This window comes from Sus scrofa, chromosome 14 (assembly GCF_054392235.1).
Source record: "Sus scrofa isolate SSC_HxYL_T2T_F1_AM1 chromosome 14, Sscrofa_HxYL_maternal_Yorkshire_Landrace_v2.0, whole genome shotgun sequence".
NCBI lineage: Eukaryota > Metazoa > Chordata > Mammalia > Artiodactyla > Suidae > Sus > Sus scrofa.
Window position 1 is genome coordinate 51,781,770 of NC_139396.1, and position 23,128 is coordinate 51,804,897.

A 23,128-nucleotide genomic window follows, 5' to 3' on the forward strand; every position below is an offset into this window, starting at 1 on the left:
TCTGCTGTTATGCAGCGGGGGTGGTGCGGGACACAAGCCTACTCTTCATCACCCTTGCAACCTTTGTCCCTCCCTGGGCAGTGGCTGGGTCTTGGAGGTACTTAAACGCCATGCTCGGCACAGAGCACTCATGCAGGAGCCACTGCACGGTTCCCCACTGGATTCCCAGTGCCTCTGCCCCTGCAAAGGTCTGTTCATCATTTCACCAGTGACCATAGCCAGGACCAAGGATTTAATCATTTGAAGAGATGGGTCCAAAGCTGTTAATGGTTCTTAGAGATCATCTGGACCAAAGGTTCTCAAAGCATGTCTCGGGACCAACAGCATCAGCATCACCTGGCAACGTGCCAGAAACACAAATCCCTGGGCCTTTCCCAGGATGACTGAATCAGATATTTTGGGGGTGCAGCTGGCAACTTTTGTTTGAATGAAACCTCCAGGTGATTTGTATACATGCTCCAGCCTGGGAACCACTGATTCTGGGTTCACCAGAACCTTCGTCTTTACCTTAATTGGGGGGAAACTGAAGCCCAAAGACAGCATGTGCAAGGAAGACAAGGTTAGGACTGTGAGATACACAGGCCAGCCTCTGCTTCTCACTCGGACTCTCGTGGGCATTTCTACTCCAATTCCACACCAGGCTTTTCAAGCCCCCACATGGCCTAGCCTCTGGTGACAGTCAATCCTTCCAAAAATATCCCCTGTGCTTGGACATCTGTCATGCTTTTTGACTGTTCTATATTGGAACATGTTGACTATCATTAGAAAAGTTATCCAAAACAGGGAATCAAGGCAAAAAGATGACCGTATGTCCTTCCAAAGAATGAAATTAGTGTCTACTGGTCTGTAGAGATACAAATAAATAAATGAAGGAAAAAGGACAGATGTTCCTTACAGAATTTTTCTTCCTTTTTTCTGAATGGCTGCACCTGTGGCATATGGACGTTTCTGGGTCAGGGATTGAATCTGAGCTGCAGCTGCTGTGACACCTGATCCTTTAACCCACGGTACCACAGGGCTGAAGATGGAACCCGTGCCTCTACAGGGACCCAAGCCACTGCAGTTGGAGTCTTAACCCACTGCGCCATAGCGGGAAGCCCTCCTTATAGAATTCTAACTTATAAACACAGAAGGAATAAGGAAAATGGAAAATTACCATTAAGCACCCCAGTAGTAACTGCTGCAGACAAGACCCACAGTTGACAGCTCAAATGAACAGGGGAAATTTGGAGGAGAAACAGGAAATGTGCAAAGCCTCCCAGCTATTGAGCCCCAATATTTTCTGATCATTGCAGCCGTTTTAACTTTCATCCACAAATGCTTTGATAGTCCACCTCCCCCACAGGAGGTGCAGCTGGACCCCCTTCCGCTTCACAGTGAGCGGGATGGTGACTTGCTTCTAAAGCACAGAGTAGGGGTGGGAAAGACAGCAACTCGGTGGAGACACGCCTGACACCTCCCGGGAGTGGGGGTGGGGGGTTGACGCAAGGTCAACACCACCCCTAATGATATAAATACCCCCACCTGGGGGTGGCGGGTGCCCTCTGTGTCATGTGGGGAGGGCACCTCCTCACTTCTGTGGGACTTTTCCCCCAAATCCATGAGCCCAGCCCCGTCCTGAGACAATATCAGACGTACCCAAATTGTGGGACATTCTGTGAAAACCCTGACCAGTGTTCTTCAAAAGTGTCAGGCTCAGGAAAACCAAGGGAAGACTGAGAGATCGTCACAGGGTGGAGACCAAGGAGATGTGACAATTGGATGCGATCTTGGAGGGGATCCTGAAAAAGACATTAGTGAAAAAACCAATGACAGTTCAAATTAGGCCTCTGCTGGTGTTAATGTCTTAGTTGGTTTGCTTCGGGGCTGTGTCCCCCCATGTGGAAGTTCCCAGGCCAAGGACTGAACCTGTGCCACAGCAGTGACAACACGAGATCCTTAAACATTAGGCTACCAGGGAACTCCAATTTCTTAGTTTTGAGAGATGTGCCACAGTTACACAAACGTTCACATTTAGGAGAACCTGGGAGAAGTTTGTATGAGAACACTGTATTTATGACTTTACTGTATATCTACATTTATTTCAAAATGAAACATTTTTTAAAAATCCAGTTTCTGAGAGTTCCCATCATGGCTCAGCAGAAATGAATCTGATGAGGATCCATGAGGACACAAGTTTGATCCCTGGCCTTGCTCAGTGGGTTAAGGATTGGGCGTTGCCATAAGCTGTGCTGCAGGTCACAGACATGGCTCAGATCTCGAGTTGCTCTGGCTGTGATGTAGGCCAGCAGCTGTAGCTCCGATTCAACCCCTAGCCTGGGAACCTCCATATGCCGAAGGCTTGGCCCTAAAAAGACAAAAAACAAACAAACAAACAAACAAACAAACAAAAAACCTCCAGACTGCAGGAGCTCAGAAGTGCTGGGAAGGTGCTGGTTCAATCCCTGGCCCAGGAACTCCCCATGCTGTGGGTGCAGCCATTAAAGAAAAAAAATAAATCTAGTCCCTCTGGCTACATTTTTTTTTCTTTTGCTTTTTTAGGGCCCCTCCCGCAGCATACAGAGGTTCCCAGGCTGGAGGTCTGATTGGAGCTACAGCTGCCGGCCTACACCACAGTCACAGAAACTCAGGATCCGAGCTGTGTCTGTGACCTACACCACAGCTCAAGACAATGACGGATCCTTAACCCACTGAGCAAGGCCAGGGATTGAACCTGCATCCTCATCGATGCTAGTCAGGTTTGTTAACCACTGAGCCATGACGGGAACTCCCACACTGGCTACATTTTAAGTGCTCAGTAGGTACATGTGGCTGATAGCTTCTATATCAGACAGCAGAAATCATCCCACCACCTCAGAAAGTTTTATCAGCACCGTTCTCAGAGAATGGGACTTTGGCATGATTTATTATTGATTAGACCCCGGAGTCTATAGAAAGTTGATAAGATGATACCTACCCAGTAGAGAAGATAACCACAGGAGTGATGTGTTTTTTGGGTTTTGTTTTTTTTTTTAATCATTTTAGGGCCATACCCATGGCTTATAGAAGTTTTTAGACTAGAAGTTGAATTGGAGCTGCAGCTGCCGGCCAACATAACAGCCAGAGTAATGTGGGATCTGAACCACATCTGCAACCTATACCACAGCCACAGCTGCATTAGTGCTTTGCAGCAACCCTGGATCCTTAACCCAGTGAGGGAGGCAGGGATTGAACCTACAACTTCATGCATACTAGCCGGGTTCTTATAGGAACTCCGATGGCTTTATCTATTTTATTTATTTATTTATTTATTTTTGTCTTTTTAGGGCTGCACCCATGGCATATGGAGGCCCCCCAGGCTAGGGGTTGAATTGGAGCTGCAGCCGCTGGCTTACACCACAGCCACAGCCACAACAAGGTGGGATCCAAGCCGTGTCTGCAACCTACACCACAGCTCATGGCAACACCAGATCCTTAACCCACTGAGCGAGGCCAGGGATCAAACCTGTGTCCTCATGGATCCTAGTTAGTTTCGTTTCTGCTGGGCCATGACAGGAACTCCCCAATGGCTTTATTGACTGTAGGACACTAACAGGGTGAACAGCTACCTTTATATTTTCTTCCAATCTTCATTTTCTCCACTGATGATGGATAAACAGTTGAGAGGGTGCTGTAGTTCCTTTTGCTGTTGGTTGTTCTTCATGGATGAGGTAAACAAAGACTTGGCCCACTCTGTCTTTTTACAAGAAATAAGTGTGGATAGTCTGAGACTTAGGTTCAGTGGAAAGCAGAGCCTGCTTTTTGCTGCTGAGGCTGAGATCTGCCCCTCAGCACTCCTCACAGCTAGGGTGTGGGTGCATCAAGGAAAGCTGGCTTCTCCCCTCACAGAATACTTCTCCACCAAAGGTGTGAGTTTTCCCCTCCAGGCAACTCTCCAGTCCTGTGTGGATACCACCTGGGTGTCCTATAATTCAATTCAGTTCTGACACTCACTCCCCGGGGTTAGCACAGATCCCATGGGTTAAGGGCTCAATCCCAAAAGACCACCCCCCACCCACTTCAGACATCAATCACAGGTAGTGGGTCCCCAAGGTTACCCACACTTCTGTCTTGGTTACAAATCAGGGGTTCCCACAACCCAATACTCAGGCTCAGTAATTTGCTGGAATGGCTCATAGAACTCAGCAAACACTTTTCTTCTACTTCCTGGCTCATAATAAAGGATACGATGAAGGATGCCAATGAACAGCCAGATGAAGAGGTGCAGAGGGTGAGGTCTAGAAGGGTTTCAAGCCCAGGCGCTTTTGTCCCTGTGGAGTCGGGGTGAGCCATTCTCCTGGCACATGGACGTGTTCGCCAACTCAGGAGCGCTTTGAAGCCCTGCAATTCAGAGACTGATATAGAGGTTTTTATCATGTAGGCATGATTGATTTTGAACTCAATCCCCAGTCCCTCACCCTCCCCAGAGTTTCAAGCTTGCGATCAAGGCTTAGTCTTTCTGGCAAACAGCCTCCATCCTGATGCCACCCGGAGTCCCTTCGTTAGAACCAAGACCTCCTACCACGTAGGAAGCTCCCAGGCATTTAGGAGGCCTGTGTCAGATGCTCCCCCAGCCCCCACCACTCAGGAAATTACCAGGATTTCAGAAGCTCTGAGTGAGGAGCTGGGGCAGAGACCGAGGGTATGTTTCTTACTCTGTCACAGCGGGTGATCAAGGCAATTCGATCAGACTTGGGATCAGGGGCCAGGGACACAGAGCAGCGGGATTGTGGGAGGTTAACAGTTGCAAGGAGAGGTGGCAATTGCAATAAGACCCAGTCTTGGGGCCGCAGGGGCAGCAGCTGCCAACCCCTCACCCGGCTCAGACAGGTCCTTTCTGTTCCGTTTGCATCGCGTTGCTCAGTCGATGGAGGACCCAGGATCTCCCGCAGACCTGGCAGCAGCCCCAGGCTTTCTCCTTCTTTTTCACTGAAAGCTCACAGTTCTGGAGATGACTCAGCCATGGGCTGGGGACTCCGCCACGGTCTTCTGACTAAAACCAGCTCGTGGCTCTTGGAGGGAGAGGAAATCCACTCTTGAAGTTTTTTATTTCTCCTCTCCCACTTCCAGCTCCTCCACCTTCGGCTTCTCCAATGAGGAAACATAGGACCCACTCACCAAATTCCCTCCTGCCTTCAGGTGGGACAGCCCAAACTGGAGACCGAGCTGCAGGGCCTTCTTCGTGGGCCTGCAACCCGGGCAGGGGGTGCTCAGGGTCCTGTGCTTGGAAGGGGCCCACACTTGTTTCAATATCATGTGGCCGCTATCTTGAAATTCTTTTTCTTTTTTTTGAGTTCATATGAAATTTATTTTTTAATAGTTATTTCCCCAATACAATTTTTTTCTACTGTACAGCATGGTGACCCAGTTACACATACATGTACACATTCTATTTTCGCACATTATCATGCTCCATTACAGGTAACTGGACATAATTCCCCGTGCTACACAGCAGGATCTCATTGCTAATCCATTCCCAAGGCAATAGTTTATATCTGTTAAACCCAAGCTCCCCAACCACCCTGCTCCTTCCCCCTCCCCTTGTCTTGAAATTCTTAATGATTTTTGCTGCACTTTCATCTTGCACTGAGCCTGCAAATGATGTAGCTGGTCTTGCTGGGGTGTTTGGGTGAAAAGTAGATTTCTGGATTTTACACCTTGATCCTGACTGAGTAGGTCTGGGCTAGTGCCTTCGAGTCAGTATTTATTTATTTATTTTTTTTAGGGTGGAAGTTCCTTGCTGTGGCTGTGGTGTAGGCCAGCAGCTACAGCTCCCTAGCCTGTGAACCTCCATATGCTGAGGGTGTGGCCCTAAAAAGCAGAAAAAAAAAAAAAAGGATGGAAGTTCCCAGGCTAGGGGTTGAATCCCAGCAGCAGCTGTCAGCCTACACCGCAGCTCACAGCAACACTGGATCCTTAACCCACTGATGGAGGCCAGGGATTGAAACCAAATCCTCATGGGTGCTAGTCACGTTCTTAACCTACTGAGCCACTACTCCGTAGAGTCAGTATTTTTAAGTTTTATTGACGTGTAATTTATAGACCTTAAAGTTCACCCAGTTAAGTGCGAAATTTGATGTTTTTTGTTTTTTGTTTTGGCTGCACCCATTGCATATGGAAATTCCTGGGTCAGGGATTGAACCCAGACCACATCAGCAACCCAACCACTGCAGTGACAATGTTGGATCCTTAACCCACTGCACCACAAGGGAACTCCTAAAGTGTATAATTGGATGTTTTTAGGGATAGTCAGAATTGTGCAACTGTCACCACTAATTCCAGAACATTCTTACCCCAAAAGAAATCTGTGCCCCATTAAGCAATCACTCCCCTTCCTTCCTCCCCTCAGTCCTAACCTACTTTCTGTGTCTATGGATTTGTCTTTTCTGTACATTTCCTATACATGAAATCATACACTCTGCATCATTTGCGTCTGGCTTCTTTCACTCAGCGTTATGTTGTCAAGGTCCATCCATGTTGTCGCCTATGCTAGGCTAGTGCTTGCCTCCTTTTTCCTGTTGAATCTTATGGGAATCAGCATGTTTTAAACAAGCTACTGAGGCCTGAGATAGGTGGTCCACCTGTATGGTGACATTTGCCTTGATGCCTACTTTCCCTATTTCACAGAAACAAGAAAAATTTGGAGGGGAGATGACAGAGGAGATTAGGGGCAGAAATTCATCTCTGAATCAAGACCACCTACCACAGTATCACCCAAGATGAAAAATTCCCATTCCCTTTCCTGAGAGCAGCAATTTAGGACACAGATGATCACAGGTGATAAGGGTGATGAGTCCTGAGTTACCTGGAACTCGACTAACAAGAACTCTCAAATAATGAGAATTTCTTTTGGGGATGATCTGCCAGAATGCAGAAATAGGCAAAAAGATAAGCAGATGTTGGCAAGTGGTGACATGTTTAATATCTCCTCCTCCAAATGATTTCCAGCGTCTGTCTTGTGATGGAGACCCTCCAAAATGATGATGTTTAAAAAATCAAGCCTGGAGTTCCCATTGTGGCTCAGTGGTGAAGAACCCAACTAGGATCCATGAGGATATGAGTTCGATCCCTGGCCTTGCTCAGTGGGTTAAGGATCTGGCATTGCCACAAGCCATGGTGTAGGTTGCAAACACAGCTGGATCTGCATTCCTGTGGCTGTGGTGTAGACCGGCAGCTGCAGCTCCTATTTGCCCCCTAGCCTGCAAGCATCCACATGCCTTGGGTGCAGCCCTAAAAAGAAAAAAAAAGTCAAGGGGCAAACAAACAGAAATGTAGGTGACGGTCTGAGGCAGCACCGCCAAGCTGAGAACCGAGGAGATGGTCAAGACTGAGCCCAAGACCCCGTAGGATCTCACTTGGTGCCGCAGACACTCCTGCAAGAGATACAAGACAAATTTCAGACCATGTCCAAGCGGATCATTGGAGGAACTGATGACATGAGCAGTCGCACTGATGACCTGGAAGAAAACATTGCAGACCTCACGACACAGGTTGGGGTGGAAGAGCTAGAAGGTGAAAACAATGCCTCTGCCACACAGAAGAGCCAATGAAGTTGGCTCATTTACACTGAAATCTGGAACACCCTTTTTACAAGCAAGAGAAGACTGATGGTTTTTGGCAACTAACCAGTCTGTGTAAACAGGTTTCATATTATAAAATGTGTTTTCTTCTTGCCACACACCATAGCATCAGTCTATAGAGTGACTTCCCTCCCCCGCCCTCACGCATGTTTCTTGAACGTGGTTAACTTCACATCTTGGACCTTGGTCAGTTATGCCATTAAACACTAAAACGTTAGCAAAAAAAAAAAAAAAAAAAAAAATCAAGACCATCGACTCTGCAAAGAAAGGAAAACAGGTACTCAATGGTCACAGAGAAGCAAACACACATACAATAATAGGACTTACTTTTTTCAGGGGGCACATTTTGAGACTGAGCTCAAACTTAAAAGCTTTAACTTTAAGGCTGAAATGTGCTCAATTTATAAAGGTAAGCCTGGAATATAAAGCTGTAAGAAAAAAGAAATCACTTTTGGGCGATGTCATGTTCTTCCTCTAGAGATTTAAGAAGTGAGAGGAAAAGTCAAAAGGAAATAGAAAAAGGCAATCAGATAATGAGAGCGGGGAGAGAGGAGGAGGAGAAGAGAGAGAAATGCTTAAATGTGAAAATAGAAAATCAAACAATAGTAAACGTGAAACTAGGCTGCGCCTCACTAAGAAACCGAGAAAGGCAAATAAACAGAAGGCTCTGTTTAATGCCCATTCAATCAGCAGGTTTAACAAGTCATCACCCTAAAATGGGCAAAAGACCTGAATAGACATTTCTCCAAAGAAGATATACAGATGGCCAACAAACACATGAAAAAATGCTCAACATCGCTGATTATAAGAGAAATGCAAATCAAAACTACCATGAGATATCACCTCACACCAGTCAGAATGGCCATCATTAATAAATCCACAAATAACAAGTGCTGGAGGGGCTGTGGAGAAAAGGGAACCCTCCTGCACTTTTGGTGGGAATGTAAACTGGTACAGACACTATGGAGAAGTTTGGAGATACCTTAGAAATCTATACATAGAACTTCCATATGACCCTGCAATCCCACTCTTGGGCATCTCTCCGGACAAAGCTCTACTTAAAAGAGACACATGCACCCGCATGTTCATAGCAGCACTATTCACAATAGCCAGGACATGGAAACAACCCAAATGTCCATCGACAGAGGATTGGATTCGGAAGATGTGGTATATATACACAATGGAATACTACTCGGCCATAAAAAAGAATGACATAATGCCATTTGCAGCAACATGGATGGAACTAGAGAATCTCATACTGAGTGAAATGAGCCAGAAAGACAAAGGCAAATACCATATGATATCACTTATAACTGGAATCTAATATCCAGCACAAATGAACATCTCCTCAGAAAAGAAAATCATGGACTTGGAGAAGAGACTTGTGGCTGCCTGATGGGAGGGGGAGGGGGAGGGAGTGGGAGGGATCGGGAGCTTGGGCTTATCAGACACAACCTAGAATAGATTTACAAGGAGATCCTGCTGAATAGCATTGAGAACTATGTCTAGATACTCATGTTGCAACAGAAGAAAGAGTGGGGGAAAAACTGTAATCGCAATGTATACATGTAAGGATAACCTGACCCCCTTGCTGTACAGTGGGAAAATAAATAAATAAATAAATAAATAAATAAATTTAAAAAAGCATTAAAAAAACAAAAAACAAAAAACAAGTCATCACCCTGAGGATGAGGCTGGGAAAGCTCTATTTAGCCACTTCTGGAAACAGGTACCGGTCTTGTGAAAGGAGACTTTCCCTCATGGGCACCCTCCCCTGGTTGTCTAGCCTCAAGGAATTCCCTAAGGAGATGATCACAACCCGGTCAGGACACACACACACACACACACACACATGCATATTCCTAACAGCACTCGTGCGTGAGACCATCAGACACAGACGAGGACATGAGAGGGGACGCATCTGTGTTAGTCCGAGGTCCACTGAGGCATATGGACACCGAGACAGGATTGCCATGAGCAAAGGTTTCTCTGCAGACAAGGCTGTGAAGGAGGCAGAGGAGGGTCTGGCCCCTGCTAAAGGAAACATGGAAAGAAGGAGGGTTGGGGCAGTGTCTTACCCTGGAGAGCTTTTCTCAGGAAGATGGGTAAGGCTGTCAGGAGACTTTCCAGGTCCCTGTCAGAGGAAGCTCCGATGAGGCCCCTGTATGATGAGCTAACGGGCTTCAGACCCTCAGTCCATCAGTTTCCCAAAGGAGGGGCTGAGAGGCACATTTTCAAGGCTGCCATGTGACCCATAGGACTAAAAATAAGGAAATGGCTAAAAAAAAAAAAAAAAAAAACCAATCCCATGGTGTCTCTATAAGATGGCATTATGTGACCATTCAAAATCATTTCCTCCAAGAATACTTCATGGAATGATAAAACGCTCCGAATGTGATGTTTATAAAATTAGGATACAAAACTGTATTTATGATGATTCTCATTGAGTTAAAAAATGTGTGTCTACAGACATAGAAAATACACTTGTGGTTGCCAAGGGGGAGGAGGAGTGGAGGAAGGAAGGGATTAGCAGATGCAAACTCTTAAATATAGGATGGATAAACAACAAGATCCTACTGTATAGCACAGGGAACCATATTCCATATCCTGCAATAAACCATAATGGAAAAGAATATGAAAAAGGATGTGTGTGTGTGTGTACAGCTAAGTGTATATATACACTTTTATGTATAAATATATATAAAACTGAATCTCTTACCTGTACATCAGAAACTAATACAACATTGTAAATCGAATATACTTCAATGAAAATAATCTTTTTCGGCTGCCCCAAGGTATATGGAATTCCCTAGACAGGGGTCAGATCTGAGCCGCAGTTTCCACCTACACTGCATCTATGGCAACACTGGATCCTTCAATCCACTGCACTGGGCTGGGGATTGCACCTCATCCTGGTGCCACAGAGATGCCACTGATCCCATTTGTGCCACAGTGGGAACTACAATAAAAGCAAGTTTTAAAAAATGTGTGTCTATATGGGAGTTCCCATCGTGGCTCAGTGGTTAACAAATCCAACTATGAGGTTGCGGGTTCAATCCCTGGTCTCACTCAGTGGGTTAAGGATCCGGCATTGCCTTGAGCTGCAGTGTAGGTTGCAGACGAGGCTCGGATCTGGCGTTGCTGTGGCCCTGGTGTAGGCCGGCGGCTACAGCTCTGATTAGACCCCCAGCCTGGGAACCTCCATATGCCACGGGTGCGGCCCTAGAAAAGACCAAAAAAAAAAAAAAAAAACTTAAAAAAAAGTGTGTATATATGTACATTATATATGGACATAAGGCAAGACTATAAAACACTATCTTTGGGAATGCGGGTAACTTTCTTGTATTTTATTTTCCAAGTTTTCTAAAATTGGAATGCATTATTTTAGAAATCAGTAAGTGAATACAACTTCCAAGTTTGAAACAAAAGACCAGTGAGGTAGAGATGAAAAATGGAGAGATTTGAAGGGGTTTACATGTCTCTGCAAAGGTGAAATACTTTGGCTGCCCCAAGTATAGTGGGTTTATAACGTTTTTTGTCTTTTCTCACTGATCTCTGAAATTAGACCAGGGTCCACTGTTCACAGCTCTTTATCTGGTCTTCAGATTCCCAGCTGAACGGCACAACCAAGTCAGGGCAGATTCTTCCTTGTGTGATGGTGAAATCAATTTCTCAGTGTGAACAACATTACACTCACAGCTCTTCTGACTGAAAAACTGCAGTACTTTATAAAGGGGAGGAATATTCAAAACGACAATTCTGAGGATCTTTGAGATCCCAACTTCATTAATTTACTTATTCAAGGGTCCTGGAAATATTCTGCCCCAACAACATTGGTGTTAAAGTAGATATTTTGGGGTTCCAGTTTCTGGTCTCTACCGCCTAGGCCTGTAGCCTTAGACAATTTATTTCATCTAAAATATGCAGTTTAGGAGTTCCCGTCATGGCTTAGTGGTTAACGAATCCGACTAGGAACCATGAGGTTGCAGGTTCGGTCCCTGGCCTCACTCAGTAGGTTAAGGATCCGGTGTTGCCGTGAGCTGTGGTGTAGGTTGCAAACGCGGCTCGGATCCCGCGTTGCTGTGGCTCTGGTGTAGGCTGGGGGCTACAGCTCCGATTCAACCCCTAGCCTGGGAACCTCCACATGCTGCGGGAGCAGCCGAAGAAATGGCAAAAAGACAAAAAAATAAAATAAAATAAAATATGCAGTTTAGGGGATGTGTATATGTGTATGAGTTGTGTAACCATCACCACAATCTAATTCCATAACACTTTCATCACCCCAAAATACGCCCTGTACCCCTTAGCAGTCATTCTCCATTCCTGTTTTTCCTTCAGCTCCTGGCAACCACTAACCTATTTTCTGTCTCTGTGAATTTGCTTATTCTGGACACTTCACATAAATGGAATCATACAGTATGGGACCTTTGTGCCTGGCTTCTTTCACTCAGCATCCTGTTTTCAAGGTTCATCCATATTGTAGCCTGTGTCAGGACTTCATTCTTTCTATGGCTAAATAATATTCCACTGTATGTCTTGTTCATCCATTCATCAATTCAAAGACATTTGTGTTGTTTCTGAATTTGCCTTTTTTTTTTTTTTTTTTGCCACCCCACCCCATATGGAGTTCCTGGGCTAAAGATCAGATCTGAGCCACAGTTACAACGTGCAACGCTGATCTGGGTTGGGGATCAAACCTGCGTCCCAGTGAATTTGGCTATTATGAATAATGCTTCTATGAATATTTTCACATAACGATCTGCCAGTATCATACTGTCTTAATTACTGTAGCTTTGTAGGAAGTTTTTGAATTGGGAAGTGTAAGCCCTCAAACTTGTACTTTTTCAAGATTGTTTTGACTATTCTGAGTCCTTTGCATTTGCAGATGAATCTTAGGACCACTTTGTTCATTTCTGCTACAAAGGATGGTGCAATTTTTTTTTTTTTGGTCTTTTTAGGGCCTCACCCATGGCATATGGAGGTTCCCAGGCTAGGGGTTGAATCGGAGCTGCAGCTGCCACCCTACACCACAGCCACAGCAACGCCGGATCCAAGCCTTGTCTGCAACCCACTACAGCTCATGGCAACGCTGGATCCTTAACCACCTGAGTGAGGCCAGGGATCGAACCTATGTCCTCATGGATGCTAATCAGATTCATTTCCTCTGAGCCACAGGAACTCCGGAAGTCGTAATTTTGAAGGCAGATTACACTGAATCTGTAGATCACTCTGGGGAGTAATGCCATCTGGGCGATATAATCTTCTATTCCATGAACACAAGATGTTTTTCCATTTATTTAGGCCTTCTTTAGTTTCTTTCAACATTTACAAAAATTGAGGTGAAATTCATGTAACGTGAAATGAAGCATCTTAAACTGTACAATTCAGTGGCACTTAGGACATTCACAATGTAACTGGCACGTATATGAAGTTCCAAAATGGCATCACCCCAAAAGGACACCCCATATCCATTAAGTACACTTCTGCTCCGCCTCCTTGCTGCCAATACCAATCTGTTTTCTATCCCTTTGGATTTACTATGCTGGGCATTTCACATATATGGGATCATACAGTACGTGGCCTTTTGTGTCTGGTTCCTTCCACATAGCATCATGTGTTTGAAGTTCACCCATGTTGTTGTATCAATTAATCCCTTTTTATGGCTGAATAATCAACAACGTTTTACAGGTGTCAGTGTAGAAGTCTTGCCCTTCCCTGATTAAATTTATCCTAAAACATTTTATTCTCTTTGATGTTATTGTACATGGAAGAGTTTCCTTAGTTTCATTTTTGAGTTGTTCATTGCTAGAGTTCAGAAATGCAGCTGAATTTTGCATATTGATCTTGTTTCCTGGGACCTTGTTGAACTCACTTACTGGCTCTTACATGTGTATGTGTGTGTGTACTCTTTAGGGTTTTCCATATAAAGCATCATGTCATTTGCACAGAGCATTTTCACTCCTTTCTAATGGGAATGTCTTCCTAACCTGATCCGACTAAACCTTCCAGAAAAATGCTGTATGGTCCTGGTGACAACAGACATCCTTGCCTTGCCCCTATTACACATGGAAAGTATTCAGCCATTCATCATTAAAAATATGTTTACTGTGGGGTGTTCTTAGACGCCTTTATTAGTTGAAGAACTTCCCGTCTTCGGCCAGTTTGCTGACTGCTCCACCATGGGAGGTAAGCATTAGTTTCCTCCTGTGTAAAATGAGGGTAATAATCCCCACTGTGCAGTCTTTTGAGGCCTCACTCAGTGTGCTAAGGATCCTGTGTTGCTGTGGCTGTGGTGTAGGCCAGCAGCTGCAGCTCCAATCTGACCTCTAGCCTGGGAACCTCCATATACTGCTGGTGTGGCCCTAAAAAGCAAACTAAGTAAATAAGTAAATAGACAAAAGCAAAGGTGGACGCACAGGGAGGCGTTGTGGTTGGTCAACACGTCTTCTGTGAAGGGAGCTCCCCCCGTGGGTCTCGCCCTCTGCCTGGCAGACGCTGGTGTCTCGCTGGGTCCTGGCTGGGAGCCACCTACTGGGCGATCCTCCCACCCAGGAGTGGTCCCTGCCACTCTTCTTCTATGGCATGCTGTATGTCTCCCTTCACTCAGTATCAAGATCGGTTTTGTCCTCTTTGTCAATAAAGTCACCGTTATGTCCCCTGAGCTGAGTTCAAATTCGGCCTTCAGCACACGCATCTTGATGGCAGACTGGTGGGAAGAGGGAAAAACTGGATGAACTTGTGGCACGTGCCGGGGGAGGAGGCACAGAACCAGAGGATCCTTTGTATTTGGGGGAGGTTGCTCAGGTACGCTGAGGAGCGGGCTGGGGGTTGGGGAGACACCAACAGGTTGGATTCTGGACAGGTGGGGGGCAGGTGGGAAGCCCCCCCACCCCAGACCTGTCACGGTACTGCCCGGCTCTATTCTGTCACATCCCCCAGGAGCCAAAATCAGTCAGACTAGATCAAGAGATTAGACTGTTTGCTGTACATACCTATTAAGGCAGGCAAGTAGACTTTTATCTTAGAAGGTGCTTCCCCTCTCTAAACAATAAGGGTTTTCTAGCTCATGATTTATTGAAACAGAAAATCTGATCAATCAGAACTCCTCATTCCCCAGGTTTCTCATTAACTATGACTCGGTAGTTTTCGCAGAGCCTTCCTGAGCCTTCAAACGACCCACACTGCAGGCATGGATGCAATTCTGGAAATGAAACTCAAAAGCACATTTGCTATTAACTAATTAAATACCTAAGGCATCTGGGCTTTGCTTCTAAATAATGGGAGTGAGGTGAGGTATGTATCAAACAAAATTGGCCCTGAGTTGGTGATTGTTCAAGTGGAGGTCGGGCACGTGAGGTTTCATTATACTCTTCTCTCTGCTTCTGTGTATGCTGGCAATGTTCTGAAATAAAAAGGTAAAAGCACACATTACATGTCATCACACCACCCTACACCAGGCTAAATTCAGAGCCTGACACAACAAAAAAAGAGCTACTAAAGATGGTAAACTGTATTCTATAGAATCAAGGCCAAGTCCAAGATGAAATGCTTTTAAATGCCGTTTGGAGGCTATTCTCATCACATTTACAACCTGAATTACTAAAGTTTAATATTAAATCTGTAATCATAGGATCCAACCTTTAAACCTTGCTCAACACCTACCTGAGTTTGACGTCTGCATCCAATAGTTGCCCCCTCCTCTCTCCTCCTGTCCTATCTGGTCAGGCTCCCCACACCCTGCGCCTGTCTGACTCGGAGATGGGGAAGGGCGGCAGGCACAGGGCCAAGGGCGCACAGAACAGGTTCCCAGGGGCACCTGCCATGTGACAATTCTGAGCTGGGCACAGCAGTGGCCACAGGCACCTTGTCCCAAAGGGTCTCGGAACCTGGTGGGGAAGGTGAACGATAATCACAAACATGACCTGCACCCTGAGAAAATATGAGGTGCTCCGAGGCCTGACTGGATGTGTGCATGTATGTGTGTGTATGTGCACGTGCACGTGCGGACCTGTGTTTTGGGGGGTTTGGGGGATGACACACACACTAAGGCTGGTTTCTGACATTTAATATATATATATATTTTTGGTCTTTTTAGGACTGCACCCACGGCATATGGAAGTTCCCAGGCTAGGGGTCGAATGAGAGCTGTAGCCTCTGGCCTACACCATAGCCATAGCAACTTGGGATCCGAGCTGCATCTGTGACCTACACCGCAGTTCACGGCAATGCAGGATCCTTAACCCACTGAGCGAGGCCAGGGATCCAACCCTCAACCTCATGGATTCTAGTCGGGTTCACGGCAATGCAGGATCCTTAACCCACTGAGCGAGGCCAGGGATCCAACCCTCAACCTCATGGATTCTAGTCGGGTTCGTTACTGCTGAGCCACAACCGGAACTCCCTGACATGTAAGGACTAAGATGGGAAGAGAGAGTAGGAGCTTGATAGGAAAAGGGGTAGAGAAGGGGAAAGATGTGGGCAGAGGAAGGAGACCTGGGAAAACCTAGAGTGAAACAAAGCAAAGCACAGCATATTCAAGGAACTGAAAAAAGCAGAAATGAGGTTGGAAAGGCCGGCGCGGGCAGGATGGACTCAGTGGGGTCGGGGGGACTGGCCTTTATCTGGAAGCCCTGGAAGGACGGTGGGGAGGCCTGTGGGGGGTGGGCTTCCTCAGGTTCCCTGACCAGAAGAGGCCACCAGACAGAAGGGATGGAGGACACTGTTGTGTGAACTTGAGAAACAGTGGCAACTTGGACTTGGGTACTGGGGACACTGGGGACGGAGTGAAGTGGACTATGTGTTTGGAAGAAATCTGGAGGACAGACTTAACAGCGCTTGGTGTCGGGGAAGGGGAGGGAAGGGGAGGATACCATGGATAATCTTCCAACTTGGTGGATGGAGAGGCCCTTTGCAGGATAAAAAAATGAAACCAGCCTTCTCACTCTGACCAGTGCAGCCCTGTCACCTTGGAAACAACTTCCATTTCTTCCTCTGTGAGGAAAAACTTGAGAACTGTCCAGGGGTGTCCCTGTCCCCGAGGTGGCCCAGCACCTGACGCTGAGGAATTGAAGCTCCAGTGCCCTGGCCTCCCCCTCCAGACTCTTCTCCTCCCTTCCCCAGATCCGACCTCTCCCTTCTTCTAATTATGCCCCAAGTTATCTTTTAAGGTTCTGTACATGACATGGGGTGGGCTCCCAAGTTAGAAGAACCAACTGGACAGCCACTGATTATCTCAATAGTTGAGCTCCCTCCAACCCAAAGGCACAACCACTTACCTCTCCCTCTAGGGCCCCCGGTTCTCAAGGCCCCAAATCTTGCTTTGTGTCATGAAGACTTTTTCCCTTGGGGGAGGAGTGGGGGTTTGATCAGACAAGAGCCTGTGTATCAGCCCACTGCATTTTAGTCGAGATATGGATCTGGGCAGCTGTTCAGTGAATAAGCCAGCAGCCTGAGATGGGATGGCATGGTTCATCTTACCGGGTCACCCTGCCCAGACACAAGGCGCTGGGGGGCAGGGGGGCGGGCACGGAAAGATGGCAGAGCCAAAAGAAAAGCTTCTAGATTAAACAGAGATCAAAATCCCAGCACAACAAAGGGACATCTCTGCGGTCAACCTCCTAGTGTTCTCTGCCTACAGTACTGGGTCAGCGTCAGCAGGGAGCCCACAGCCACCCGGGCACCTCCACAACATGGACCCCATTCTGTGCAGGGGCTGGTGCTGGCCACGTTGGTGGTAACATGCGCTCTCTTAAGCACTGGATGCATCCGACTACATGGGAACCTCACCACCTCCTGTAAAGAGTGCGGGGGGGTGCTATTTGCCCATGTTCCACACTAGGAAGTGTGCAAGTCTGCACAAGCATCACTGGACTCTGTCCACCTGGGAAAGGCCTGCAATACCACAGCCTGGTGCATTCCCAGGTAGAGTCCATCCTGCTGGGCCGTTCAGCAGAGGCTTCTCTTTAGGCCCACTGTCCTCCAGGACATACCTCCTGAGCCCCTGCCATCCTGGGTCTGTCTCCTCACCCACAGCACCGCCAGGCTGCACCCACACCCCCAACCCTAGAATGAGGGAGCCACTTGTGGGCATCACTTTGCCCTGATCTCATTTTGTCACCTCCTCCATAGCTCAAGGGGAACGACAAATCACAGGGTTTTCAAAAAATATGGCCTTTTATTGTCTTGGATGCAAATATAGTTTTCAAACTGCATTGTAGTGTTGAATACAGCTGGTGGAAAGGTGCTTCTCAACAGCAGAGCATAAACGGCCTTGCTCTGGATGGCGCAGGCCTGAGGCTTGGGGCCTCCGGTGAGCAAGACTCTTCTTGGGTTTTGTTTTTCTGCCCACGAGGGGTGACTGTTTGCTACAGAAGCCCTGACACAGTCACCGGAGCTCACAAGAGAAAAAAATGAACCATTTACACAATGAACTGAAAGCAGAAAAAGGAAAAGAACGTGCTGTTTCAGCTGTGGCGTTACAGAAGAAGCCCACAAACACGAGTGTGAACAGATTCAGATAAAGCAGCAGCAAGGGCGCCGAGGGAGGGGCCTCGTGCCAGTTCCCTCGGGGACACACAGCCTCGGCTCCATGTCTCCTACCTTTTAACTGCAGGAAGGAAACTTTATGGAAATGTATCTAACTTCAGTTTCTCCCAACCCTCTCCACCACCTCAACTCTTGAGGATGGCACCTCTCTGTTCACATACCCAGGAGAGAATTCTTCCAATTAGCGACACCCAGGGTTGACTCTGGAACCAAAAGGTTGACTGGGAGATAAAAGCGAATTTTGCTACATAATTGTCAAGGTATTTCACAAAAATAAAATCCATTAAAAACACCCACAAACACGCACACACACACACACACACAGAGCCAACATTCAACAGGAAAAGTTCCCTTTTCTTTCTCAAAGGCTGATTTTTACAAGCCTCGACAGGAACGGCCCCCACGTGGTGAGCTGGGAAAGCCAAGGCCTCAGAAGGGAAAGACAATGGGGCAGGTGATGGAGGGGGTGTGGGCGCAGCTGGGGGTTCTGGGGCCTGTCTCTGCTCCCAGAGCCCCTCCGCTCCCCAAACCTGCCTGCCCAGCAGGTCAAGGTGATGGCAACCACGGAAACACGCGTGTTGAAGGTCCAAACTCCTCTACCCCTGCTCTCCTCTCCTGCTGTCTATGTTCAGATGTGGTGAAAATCTTTAATATACAAGGCATCAGGGACATCGAGCCAAAAACCATGGCCCACCACTGCTGCGCACCCACCTCAGGGCTCGCCAGCTCCCTTCCTCGTTGTCAAGGCCACTGCAGAGGAAGCACTTTGCAAAGTGGCTCCGACAAGCAGCAGACCGGGCGGGTTTCACCTGCAGCAAATCAATCAGCGGAAGCAAGGCATCTCTAGGGAAAGGCAATTCCTCCACCAGAGAGAGGAGAGCAGCTATACTCAGCTTAGTTAGGGGCCTGGGGCCGTGAGAGAGACAAAAGACGCAGGCAGAGCTAGATGACCATGGGAGGGGAAGAGCATAGGGGTGCTGTGCCAAGGCTGCCCACCCAGAGCTGACCCCGGATGAGATAAAAGAACTGACGTGGGGCAGTCAGCCAGCACCATGCCAGGTCAGGCTGGCCAGGACTGCATATGAGAGGGGAGGTGGGGACCCCCTCCTGGCAGTAGGCCTCCCAAGATCAGGCCACCACACCCCTAGACCTGGGGAGGGACAGAGGGGTTTAGCACCATACTGGGGTGCCAGGTCCCTTAAGAATCTAATTTTTCTAGGAGTTCCCACTGTGGTGCAGTGGAAACAAATCCGACTAGGAAACATGAGGTTGCAGGTTTGATCCCTGGCCTCACCCAGTGGGTTAAGGATTCAGTGCTGCCATAAGCTGTGCTGCAGGTCACAGACATGGCTCAGATCTCGAGTTGCTGTGGCTGTGGTGTAGGCCAGCAGCTGTAGCTCCAATTAGACCCCTAGCCTGGGAACCTCCATATGCCGCGGGTGCAGCCCTAAAAAGACAGAAAAACAAAAAAAAGAATCTAACTTTCTACTCCTATTGGCCAGAGGGAGGAAAAAACCCCTCAAGGGCTGACCTCTGTCTAGAAAGGGGAGGCTGCGTCAGGTCACAAGGACAGGAAGTGGAGGGAGCTGAGTGTGCAAGGCCACGCGGGCACCGCAAAGCACCCCTTCCCCTTGCACTGGCTTCAGGGACACCGCAGCCCTGACAGTCCCTCCCCAACAAAAGCCAGTGCTCACATCAAACCAACCTCTGACGCTGGGACAGCTTCCCCTGTGCCATGAAAAACCACGTGATGCGTTGGTTGGGGGGCCTCCTGGGGGGTGACAGTTGGCGTGTAACCCGCCTGAAACCGAGGGAGGGATGGGCCAGCCAGCTTCAGAAAGCCCCGCTCTCCCTGTATTTCCCAGTTGTCGTCAAAGAGCAACCCGCAGTGGGAAGGGAGCTGATGGCACAGAAAGATTTCACAGAAACACTTTCAGAAATTTATGTGCTAGACAAGCTTTTTTTTCCCTCTTGAAATTCATTTTCTTATTCTCCAAAGTGTCAGCATTTTCATGGGAGCAGGGACAGGAGTGGGGGTGAAAGGGAGTGTAAACAAACCGCAGCGTCCACTGGAGGCGGCTGGCAAAGGGGCCCCGTTGGCCTGCACTCCAGCCTGGGACCCCAGGACAGAGGTCAAAGCTAGGCTCCTGTCTGGCCAGACTAATCAGGCAAGAATCCAAAATAAGAAAACTTCCGAAGCAAGAAACAACCGTGTCTGTAATAAGAGATACAGCCTTGTGGCCCGAAAGCCGTGATAATGGTGAGCACCAAGAGAAATGGATTTAAGTAAATACTTCAAAACAAAACATGCATCTAGTTAACCGTCTGCTGTGACGCACCCCCCCCGCCACACACACAGACACACACACAAAACCTTCAACGCCTCACACAACCTAACAGCCTTAAATATTTAACAAAACAGAATCATGAACATTAAACCTGCCAAAGGGAGAGAGGGAGAGGTAGGCCAGAGAAGCAAGAGGCCAATTTTACATCCCACGGAGTTAAAACAAAAAAACCTCCCAGCAAGGGGTAGGGAGAAAGCTACTGATTTCGGAGAGGTGGCTGGGCCAAGCTCTGCGGCCACCTAGGCGGTTTACAAAGGCACAGGAACCGGGGTGAGGCTGAGCATGGGACTCTCCGAGAGCCTGCATGGAGTTTTCTCCCCGTGGTGGTCCTCCCCTTTTGAAGGATGACCTCAAGTTCATCCCGGGGAAGGCGGCGTTCTCTTCCCACCTCCCAGGGGAAACGAAGGGAGAGAGTGATGGGAAGGCCTGTAAACACATTTTCTGGGGAGGCTGAGGGGTGCCGCCGAGGGTCTCTTGACAGGGCTGGAGCACAGACAGGGAGCAGCTGACCCGTGGCAGAGGCGGTGGCACCTCTGGTGGCAGGGAAAGGACCCCACTTCCATCCTCCATCAGTGAGGCTGAGGTGGGGATGGCCACCCCGGAGCACCGTCACAGGCCTCCAGAACCAGCGGGAGCCTCTGAATGGATCCAAACTTGGCGCCCCCCTCACGTGGCTCCCGAGCTCTCTCCTGGCCTGCCCAGATCTGCCCAGGGAGGACAGAGGTCTCGCGGGAAGCCTGCTGGCCTCTGAACTTCACAGCAGGACGTGAAAAGCACATTCTTTCAAGGAGAAGGTACCCTTGGCTGGGCTTCCTGAGTGATAGAGGACGTCCCTCCACCTGGAGCTGCTCTTGCAGACGCAGTGACAGGACGCCCAGGCCCTCCCCCCAACGCAACCCTCACATTCGGAAACAGCCAGCTGCTCTGTCCTCCTCCTCCTGGACCACATCTGAGTACCACTCTTGACTGTCTGATCTGGGAGCCACCCAAATACAGCTCAGGCAGCCACCTTGGAGCTCTGTGTCAACATTTCAATTTCTGCCTCCAAACACAAGACAGGGCAGGTGCTGGGTCATGGTAGTGCTTTAGTCTGAGAATTACTGTTAGTTTGGGGCTCCAGGCCGGACAATCCAGACAAAGTGACCAGGCTGATGGCAGCCTTGTGGAGCCCGGTCTTTTAAACATCACACTCGAAGGGCTAGCAGCAACCATCAAGCCCAGACATTCACCCAGCTGCAGCTTGGAGGCAGGTGGAGAAGGAGGGAGCAGGCCCTGGCTGAGCCCCCACCACTCGACCCTCAGGTCAGCACTGCTGCGGATGCTGCAATGCCAAGTGAAACCAAATCAGAACAGATGCAGCACCGCCGAGAGGCTCTCCAGGCCAGCAGCAGCTCTGCGATGTTCTGTCCCCCATCCTCGGGGACACACACCCATGGCTCTGCACACGTGTTGCAGGTCTCCCTGCAGCCAACCTTGCGAAGCCTGAACCTATGTCCAATCTGTTTACAAGGTCAGAGTCAGGGGAGGAAGGATGCCTTCCAACCGCCCCACAGGCAGGGGCAGGCCGAGCCATGCCAGGAGAGAGTGTCTCTAAATCCTCAGACAGGAGCCAGGAAGGACCTTCACATGACCTGATTCTGGGAATGTCACCTCTGCTTGCCCCCTCTGCTCTCTGCACTGGACCTGTGGCCCCAACACCCCACCAGCAGGACAGGACAGGACAGAAACAGCGGTGCTGCCCTTTGTCTGGGCCACTCCGAGGGGAAAGGAGGTCGGTACTGAGGTCGCTGAGTCAGAGTTCACAGCAAGGGGTTCCCAAAGCTGGGCTATTGCTGTTGGCAGGACCTGAACCTGCTTCAGACCTGAGCATGGTGTCCTGTGCAGCCTGGTGGCCGAGGTTGGAGGGAGGCCCTGAGGATCTGGGTCAGGAGAGGTGTGGGCGCGGCCTCCTCTCCGCAGGCAGGAAAGGGTCTCCACGGCATCTCCTGTCACCGCGTAGCCACGAAGTGCTGCTAAGACTCCCCAGGTCTCTTGCCAATTCTGGTGACGGCCTCTGCGGCCTGCTCAGGCAGCTGGGACGGGTTGGTCAGGATGGATGTGGTGGTGCTCAGGTGCCGGAGGGTGTTCAGCACAGCTGGAAGACAGGAAGGGTCAGCCTGCAGGCGCAGCACGCACCAGCTCCAAGCCCCCGAGGGACTGAACACACGGTTACATGCCTGGCGATTCTCAAGCACCCAAAAGTAGAAGAGGCACGGACATCAGGAGAGCCTTTCTGCTGAGGTCTGGACTCACACCTCTCCTTTAAGACAGCCCTGCAGGAGTTCCCATAGTGGCCCAGTGGAAATGGATCTGACTAGGAACCATGAGGTTGTGGGTTCAATCCCTGGCCTCCTCGCTCAGTGGGTTAAGGATCTGGTGTTGCCATGAGCTGTGGTGTAGGTTGCAGACGCAGCTTGGATCTGGCGTTGCTCTGGCTGTGGTGTAGGCCGGCGGCTGTAGCTCTGATGGGACCCCTAGCCTGGGAACCTCCATATGCAGCAGGTGCGGGCCTAAAAAGCAGAAGAAAAACAAAACCAAACCAAAACAAAAAACAAATAAGACAGCTCTGCAATCCCACCTCCTACCTGCAGGAAGGCA

The 23,128-nt window shown here is 48.7% G+C and overlaps 1 protein-coding gene, 1 long non-coding RNA gene and 1 pseudogene across 13 annotated transcripts in view; 1 reads left to right on the top strand and 2 right to left on the bottom strand.

The window, feature by feature from the left end:
• Window positions 1-970: 970 nt before the first annotated feature.
• Window positions 971-5,854, bottom strand: LOC146396552 (uncharacterized). The gene is made up of 4 exons (XR_014827372.1): window positions 4,836-5,854; window positions 4,207-4,373; window positions 3,588-3,822; window positions 971-1,781 (listed from the first exon to the last, which is right to left on the bottom strand). It is a non-coding gene; the product is annotated as an uncharacterized LOC146396552 (long non-coding RNA).
• Window positions 5,855-7,335: 1,481 nt separating this feature from the next.
• On the top strand, window positions 7,336-7,568 carry LOC100739848 (heat shock factor-binding protein 1 pseudogene; annotated as a pseudogene).
• Window positions 7,569-12,869: 5,301 nt separating this feature from the next.
• MLXIP (MLX interacting protein) overlaps window positions 12,870-23,128 on the bottom strand; it is a 76,030-nt gene continuing 65,771 nt past the window's right edge. For 5 of the 12 annotated variants that reach the window (XR_014827258.1, XM_021073761.2, XM_021073760.2 and 2 more), the window contains one exon: window positions 17,753-22,625. Coding sequence is in view for 4 of the 12 variants with exons in the window: in XM_021073761.2 (XP_020929420.1) it covers window positions 22,504-22,625 (122 nt within the window). In the remaining 8 variants the exon portion in view is untranslated. Of the gene's footprint in view, window positions 15,001-15,260; window positions 15,485-17,752; window positions 22,626-23,128 lie in introns of those variants that run through there. The other 7 variants (XR_014827259.1, XR_014827256.1, XR_014827254.1 and 4 more) reach the window with 4 other exon arrangements.